At 39.0% G+C, this 8,927-nt stretch overlaps 1 protein-coding gene across 1 annotated transcript; it reads right to left on the reverse strand.

Annotated features, from left to right (window-relative positions):
• Positions 1–1,633: 1,633 nt before the first annotated feature.
• On the reverse strand, positions 1,634–7,627 carry LOC119657740. The gene is made up of 3 exons (XM_038064784.1): positions 7,480–7,627; positions 1,943–2,286; positions 1,634–1,884 (listed from the first exon to the last, which is right to left on the reverse strand). The coding sequence occupies exons 1-3, from the start codon at positions 7,567–7,569 to the stop codon at positions 1,737–1,739; spliced, it is 582 nt and encodes a 193-aa protein (XP_037920712.1). The 5' UTR covers positions 7,570–7,627; the 3' UTR covers positions 1,634–1,736.
• Positions 7,628–8,927: the final 1,300 nt, after the last annotated feature.

Here is an 8,927-nt window from a genome sequence, read left to right on the forward strand (position 1 = left end):
TTTCTTTGTAAAACAAACAGGACAGGGGCAACTCATCAGACGTTGTCTCACCTCTGTCCTGGGGGCAGCGCGACCGAAATGGTTACAAGGTGGTATTTGCTCTTTCATATTAATTTGAGATGTTTGAGGTTTGTTGGATATTTGTAGGAAGGTTTATAGAGAAGGAAATAGATTTTTGGGACTTTTCACTCCCAAGTCGAAAAGACCCAGTCGCTGCCACAATGAGACCCAAAATTTGACTTTAACTTGGCAGGGTTGGGTTAACGTCGAGATATTTTGCGTGCTGATTTTATTGTACGAGAGACCCATAGAGAATACTATTGCCTACTATTGAAAAAAGGTTACTAATTGGTGCATGACAAGAAATCGCTCGCAACTGTCTTAAAACTTAATGAAATGCACTGGACTGCACTTGATTACTCACCTAGACTTATGTCCAGGGATTTTCATTTTCTTAGATTGCTTAAGAAAGTTATAAGAGGGCAGACTCCTCCTCCCGGGGAAAATGTATTTGCATAGCAGGATGCGATGTAGAAATGTGGTAAATCATATTGTTTTTTAATTTTTTAATAAATAATTTTAAAAATAAATTTCGCTTATATTTAATCCATACGTATATGTCTTCCAATAAGCTTTATTAAAAGCAGTAGTCATTAGAGCTGACAGCTTACACACTATCAACCGATTTAATCTTAATTATCGCTTATACCGCCGAGGACATCCACTCATAAGACGGAAAAGCGTTCGCAAAAGGTAAAATATGACACTTTATATCTCCCACTCAGTGAATTTCAAAGGTACCCAGACCCTTGTTGCTCAATATCATCTCATCATAAAGTCGTCATTAATCCTTGTATTTTCCTTTTCTCTGCATTAATGGCACAAAAATCTTATATCCTTTGACACCACATTTAATTGAATGTTACATAGTAAGGCCCATTATATTTATTTCTATCTGAAAAGGATGACTCTATCTCATTTTAATTTCTCAAAGGCTTGTTTATAATTAACCTCTTGAATTTATTTAGAGGAATGTCTTAGCACAAACTTGACGTCAGCGTCATCAAAGCAGATTTTTTACTCCTTATGTAAGAGTTCGAACGCAAAAGTAGACTCGCGAAAAATTCCACCCCCATAATTAGAAAAGTGAAATATGCTGAAGATCAAACAAGGACACGGCTTTCCGGTTTTTTATCTAGGCAAGCTATTTGTCGCATTTATGTTCACTGAACTCTCTCGTTGGCTGCACTTCAGATACAGATTTATTACTGATAATTATAAGGACGACGATGAGAAGCATTAATTACATGAAAGTAAGGGAGTTCCTACAGATACTTTGTTCCTGTAGTTTTTGCACTGTGGAAACAATTATAAAGCTGACGGTAATGAGAGAAAACGGATTCGTGAACATAATTACAAGTTTCATGGGATCATGGAATTTAATTTAGCTGGATTTCTCTGGAAAGACTTCTTCTCAGTGCCTCCATTCTTTCTGACCATGCTTCCGAAAATCTAAGCAAATTGATTAAGGAATGCGCTCCGGTGCTTGAGTTTTCAAAATTGAAAAACTTGTCATCTACAGATAAATTGAAAAGACAAACTTTCTGATTGTAAATTCTGTGGTAAAATGTTTTCTTGTATTGTAGAAAATTTGTTGTTTAAAACATTTGTAGCTTGGAGCGCTTGGAGTAATGTTTCATTATAAAGTTCAGGTATTCATATTCCTTTTACAAATATTAATCAAAATTTGAAAAAGTCAGAACTATTGAATCCAGCAATCCTTCCCCTCTTGGACATTCGGGATATATAAATTCGCAATCAGCTCCAGCACGGCCTGCTTCGTAGGCGTCCTTGTACTCGTCACGTGAAAAGTCTTTTCCAGGCCTGAAATATTGAAAACAATTCTAAAAGGAAAACTTCATCCATTGCAAGGCCAACTTACAGTAGCAGAACATATAAAATTTCTGAGAATATTCCCTCCGGATGGTCAATTTGTGCATTTTCGCAGATGGATCGGCAAAGACATTTGCGGCCATTTTTACCCTGTTGATTCATATAGGCCTCCATTGCTGAATAGATGAAGAGTCGAGATTCATCCGGTACGTAGGTTCCAGATTTCTCAAATTGTTCATGCATTGATCTTAGGGTTCGTCCTTTCCATTTGTCCCACCAATAAATAGGTTCTGTAGGGACACTGTACTGGGCTTGCAGGTTATAGGCACAGTTTAGTTGACGCCATTTGACCTTATCTTCGAGGTGAATTGGATAGATAGCGCCGAATACCATCTGCAACGGAGAATGAAATATTGGTTATTTTTTATTTATTTTTACTTTGACAGCTCATTTGATTTTGAGACGCCAAATTCGCTGTAAAGGAATTAAGTACTAATGAATTTCCAGTGTGTAACAGCTTAGGAACCAAACCTCTTTTATAAGGAAATTGACGGAGTTTTTATCAAAATCATACATTCAAATGTGTAATATCCCCGGCTTCGCAGCATCGTTACGTTCGCTTTAGCCTGTGACGGGATGACGAGACAATCATATCCTTTTATGTGGTATATTTCTCTTTCTCCTACTTAACTTTCTTCAACACCACCGTGATCCTCTTTTCAATTTTCTACTTTTCTTATACATATTAAAAAGTCAATTTAAAAATGATAATTTTTTTCCATTTGACAATTTTAGCCAATTTCTCCCCAAAAACCATTTAAATATTAGCAAATTTTAATATAGCGGTTTCCTAATATTTCGAAAACGATCAATAAGCTTTTTGTTGTTGCTTTAATATGGGCCTACCAATGCTGCATATTATTAAATGTATTTCTAATGTTGTTTGTGGCTAAAGTAAAATGGATGTGAGTGCGAATGATTGTGGGGATTCTGGGGCGAAAACTTAGCGGCACATTGGCCAGCTGAGGAAGGTGGAGGTGTATTTGTCAAGGGTGGTTCAAATCGGGAGCGCGTCTTCAATGGATAAATGTGTTAATAACACACTTGAATTGGCATGTGGTGTCATTTATTAATTATATTTTTATAAATGTAGTTAGAAGTGGGAGTTAACAATGAAAAGTGATTTAATAATAATAGAAACTAAACTGTATCGATTGCGATTGTATTGTATAGTTTACCGAACTTGTTTTTGATTCAGTCTAATGCAGTGAATAACCGTGGAAACGGATCGAAGAACGGGAGGAGTTGAGGGCTCTTTCGACCGCTGTGAAGGATTGTGGGCGTGATGTGCTCTAATTCCGATACCGAGAGAAACTCGAGAAGTCTAAGGTAGTGTAAGCCGTGACAAGAGAGTTTGCAATTACGCTGGTCAGGGAAGTGGAAGAACGCAATAATATCCGAAATGTATACCGTAAAACGAAAGAGTTTGCATATGGTCGCAAATCTTTCGAACGTCCTGTGTGTCAACGGTCAACTTTTCATCCACGATGATAAATAACTGAAGATGTGGAAAAACACTTCACCACAGTTCTTAACCGCATCAAATTAGATGATCAGATGTGGATGAAATGGCAAGTCACCGTGGCATGTGGACTCGGACTGCGCCTTCTAGGAGAAGAGAAAAAATTTTGGCCATCAATGAACTCAAAGGGAGTAAAGCCGCTGGTCTTGACGGTCTCCTCGCAGAGTTATTTATCACTGTACCTTTCGTTACTGCAGATCCACTGCTTCCATTCGTATGGAAATCGCGGGTATCCGAGACCTTTCCCAGAGAGTGGAAGAAGGAACTGACCTTTAAGATTCCAAAAAGGACAGCCGTTTTAAGTGTGATAATTGGAGGGGTATTTGTGTGTTCCCTGCTATCGTAAAGATAATAACTAAAATAATCCTGGAACGCACCAAAGCTTGAAGGCTTGATTCAAAGAGAGCAGGCTAATTTCCGCTCCTAATCTTCCTGCATTCACCACGTCAACATACTGCGGACCGGTTTGAAACAATGCGCGGAGTTTAGATCTTCGCTGCGCCTGGTCTTCGTCGAAAGAAAGCTTTCGATGGCGTGAACAGAGAGTGTATCTAGAGGGGGCGGGGCATTCCGGAGAAACTAATAATCACTGTCATCGCTCCTTATGGATTATTTTGAAACAGTGCGCGAAGCTTAGATCTTCGCTTCACCTGTTCTTCATCGATTTCGAGAAAGCTTTCGGTAGCGTGAATATTGAGTTGAATGGACTATGACATCTTTCCTCAAACACCTCCACTACGTAGATGACATCTGTTTGATTTCTCACCGAGTTCAAATTGCATTGTGGGCTACGCCAAACAGAGGAATTTACTCTTCGAAGATGGACGGGTGGGTTGCCCTGAGGGCACTTGGCGAAGAATAGTAGAGGAGCTTGAGCGTTTCGGGAAATCGGAGGAGGGGTAGCTGAAGGCCATTTCAGGTAACTGCGAACGTGTCACGTAAGTGTGGTGGACGCGCTATACCTAACCAAAGGGTGAAAGTCAACCTCGGCGGAAGCCGTGTTGCATAAGAAGATCATTTCACTTTGGGACAAGTTGCCCGAGTTTAGCTTTATTGTACGATGCGAGTAAAAAATTATCTCCATAGAGGCCAATGTATAGGGTTTTGGACGTTGGATATCACATGTGACAGTTCCATAACAAGAACACAGAGGAGTGGGGAGTGGGTGTTTCTGTGATGAACACCGACAGAGACACGAAGAGATTTTGATATACCTGTCGCACTTAAAATTTTACTCTTCGGGTCGTAGTAGAGCAACTTAACCAAGTGCACGAGTTCTTTTGCCGCTATGTATCGTCACAAAGCATATCGTATGAGCTTATGTGGCACACGGTTACCCTCTCTATATACAGGGTAATGTTTCTCAGACTGTTTCTTCTCATTAGTACCGTGTAGGGTGTATTGTATCAGTAGTTCAGCAGTTTCTGACAAATGTGACCTGGTTTATGGATATTTGGCGATGTCGAGAATACTACTGTGCAGAATATGTTCACGATACCTCAGAGTATGGGACAACAACCGGTTCAGAAGGTAATTTGAATATTTTGCTGGAATGCCCTTCTTTTTCCATATTGAAACCGTCGTGGCCTCTTGCCAGTAAGATGTGGTTCTTATTTCTTAAATAACTCGATTGATGAACTTACAAAGCCACAGTGGTGGGTCCTCACTCTTTGTTTGCCAGAGCTCAGTTGTGCTGTCGGTCCAAATGTGAGCAGTGCTTGTCGAAGCGGAGGGCGAGCAAATTCTATCGTTGAAATTTGTTCAAAGTATTGCCAGTATTTGTCCATCACGGTCCATCAGTGGTACGCAAAATGCTGTTTTTATCATTAAAGAAACAGAAACATCCGGTGTTCTTTGTGTGCTAGTGTCGGCAAGACACAAGTTAGCTTTCTATTTACATTCGTATTAATTTGCAAATTGGCCAGTCTACGAGAAACTTATGATAGAAACGTTTCTTTTCAAGGGCTGGAGGGTTGCGTAGGGTAATTAGCAGGACGTCGAGGGCGCTGATCGACTTGTATGGCTAAGAAGTATCTCTTTTGTCGATAATTGTGCTCAACGTTCCTAAACATATCTGTGATGCTCAGTGGTGGCGAGGAGGCAGATGGGGCAGCAACCCTGTCGGCTGACTGAACACCAAGTGGCCAAGGAGAACCTCCAACTGGGGACACCAGGAAACGCTGCATTGGCATTAATTTGCTGGTCGTAATGTAGTAGACAACCAGACCCGATTCTGCATGGAACTCATCTGGCACCGGTTACGAATCCTTACCAGAGATTATCTGGTACCATGCGAACCGGGGTAGCTCCCTAATTCATGCTTCAGGTGAAATCTTTCGCACTGCTTAATTGCGGTAGAGGTTTTAGGTAGGCCTTGCGTCCACCAGTATGAATGCTAATTCTGCACTGAATATAAACTGGTATCATTGTGCTGATCAGAGCGGAACCTCCAAATAAATCCATGTCCGAAGAAGACCGTGCGGTTAGGCCGATATGGTGGGTACTCATGAAAAATCAGCAGTGCAACAGTTCTGTCCTGCTATATCCGATCAGCACATGCATGTGACCACTAATGTTACTCAAAAGCTCTAATAGAGATACTACTGGACGTGTTGATAAGAATGCAAAAGTGGCAGTGGATAGGTTAGACCTTGAGAAAGGGCAAAGACTCCATTGTGAGTGATGCCGTACAACGGAACCTACTATTCTAGGGTCGTTGGACAGGTCGCTTTATAGCTACATGGCGGAGAACAATAGAACAGTAGTTTCAAGAAGAGTTGTGGGGAGAGCTGAAGTAAATTACCAAAAAGTCACAATGATGGTGCATAGGTATAGTTGACGTGCTATACCCTACATAGGGATTTATAACAACTGCTGTTGCCAGTGCACCATAAAGTGTTGTATTTAAACTTTGCCGATGTTCAGGCAGTATTTCTTGTACTTCAAAGACGTGTGCGAGGGTGCAAGACTAACTCTGAAAATGGCTAGTAGGTTGTTATCATCCAATGAGGGTGAACTGGTAATCAGAACCATTTAGGCGCAACTATCGGAATTAGCTTTAGATCGGAGTGAAATTTTATGAAATCTTTTATAGTGATGTAAAAATTGGAGAAATGTATTTCAAGGATCTTCTTTGCTACTTAATGGATAGAGCAGAGAGGGTAGTAATCGGTAGATAAGTTATCCAATATAAATGAGGTATATCAGCGACGGACGGGAAGAACTGTCTATTCAGAAACTCATAAGTAACATAAGTTGACAAAAGCTAATAATGGAATCAATGAATTGGATGAAAAAATAGAAATGACGAAGGGTGACTGTAGATTTGAGATAAGAAATGTTTAGAGCCTCAAAAACTTTTTACCTCAGTAGCTTCCTAACGCTGACCGAATATTGTTTCTGGTATTTTCTCAATAAAGATTTAATTATGGTTCAGCAATAATGAATATTTGCAAAATTCCTCAATCTTAGGTGAAGTTTTTCAGGTTTATGCATTAAACCAAATACATAGCTATCCGCTGAGGGAGTACTGCAAGTTACAGCTGAAGGAGAGAAGATGTTGAGAGTTTGGTCCGAAATTCAAATATGCGGAATGAAATTGGAATTTTCTACCCTCAGGCATGTTTTAAAATGAGTCAAATATGAAGTCATACTAAGACAAAATTCAGCTGAAGAAATCGGAAAACCATAAAAGTTAGATCAGCGGGACACGCATTGAAACTCCGCCTGGGAATGGAGCCCAACTTTATACATAGTTAGAATTCCTAAAAAACGGCAAAACATTTATTAGCATTTATGAGAAAATTTAATGGAAGGTGAATATATGCGTGCAGTAAAAAATGAAAGAGAATTTTGTGAGGCTTTAATAAGAACTTTGATAAGGTTTACCGTAAGCTATCTAGAAAAGTTTTTTAGTGCTAATTATTGGATTTGAATGGAAACTCCTCAATTTTTCGTGTTTTGTACATACTTAGTTTTGCCTTTTTCTAGTTTAATTAAATTACCTTTGCAACGCCGCTGTTATGAAAGATTAAGGCGCGATCTTTCCGGGTATGTTGCGGTTCTTTCCAATGTGTTAGATTTCCGAATTGCATGTCGGTTGAAACATCCACAGTGCACAAAAATACTATTATTATTTTAAACGAGAATCTGAAAATATTACATCACAAATCAATATTTTTATGCTTATTAATCACTCAACAACGCACCGACTCATTTTCGTAGTATTACTAGAAACTAGACCAAAGCGCAAATCTTTTCATCTGATCTAGAGGTTCAAAATATGTTCTAGTTCATGTCTAGTGTACTAGTTTACTTTTCCAATTTACAACGCTGATTAACTTCTCATACACGTTTGTAATACCTTGTTGTTGAACTAGCTGTGGATAGAAGAAATTATTATTATTTACATATTAATTGTGATTAATTTCGTTAGAATATGAGCAGATGGTAGAGGTATTGCCACGGAGTACGAGGGCCCCGTGGTACAAATAGAGAAGAAGGAATGAATTTCAGGTAATCAGCCGCTTATTACTAAAGAAGAGTTAAAGAACTCTAACGCACTTTGAACAAATTTTAAAGTTATTGGTAATGTTTTGGCGATTAATGTATATACATGCATAGTAGTATCCTTTGGCGCCAACTGCAATTTCAGTGATAAAACATTTTGTATAATATATGTCACCTTAGTAGATGGAAAGGTATATTCGATGCAGTCCTATTATCAAGCAAGTGTCCTTAAATGTCAGCGCATATCATATCATATCATATCCCTATCTTCTCTCTTCTTTTATTGAGCAATGCAACTAAGAAGATCTATTCTGATTTGATCTTTTGGTGCTCTCTCTCTCTGCCTGGTTTGCTCCCAGGGCAGAGGTGAGGCAACGTTTGATAAATTGTAGATCTATTCTACTTTTTGTTTCACACAAAACCTAATTAAAATCGATTCAATGTCTGCCTGTCGGTCTGTTTGTCTGTTGTCTGTCTGCCACACCAATTGTCTTGAAATTTAATGACAAAGTCTGTTTGAATCCCTTTATATATAGCAAATGGCGTCATTTTGTGGGGGGAGGACTTCGCACACTTGGAGAATCAGGGGCGTGAATTGTTTTTGCAGAATATGGTCATATAGGATATCCAATGAAAGGGTTTGTTTACTACCTTTCAGAACTAATCTTATTTCTGATGTTGGGTGAAACATAAGAGAGTGAGGACTCCAAATTTGTACCCCAAAAAGTGAAACATCCGAAAAAACTTACAATGTTGCACCTACACGAAATCTATTCTTCAAAATACATCCCATTCCGATATACTTTTAAATAAAGTTAATAATAGCCTATTACTCTATTGTGGAAATTTATTCGAAAATTTCGTTCTAAAAGTGCAAGGTTTAGTATCATACTATTAGCAAAGTTAGAGGAGGTCAAAGTTGTGCCTTTCTCGTAAATCGATT

Source organism: Hermetia illucens, chromosome 5, assembly GCF_905115235.1.
Source record: "Hermetia illucens chromosome 5, iHerIll2.2.curated.20191125, whole genome shotgun sequence".
Lineage (NCBI taxonomy): Eukaryota > Metazoa > Arthropoda > Insecta > Diptera > Stratiomyidae > Hermetia > Hermetia illucens.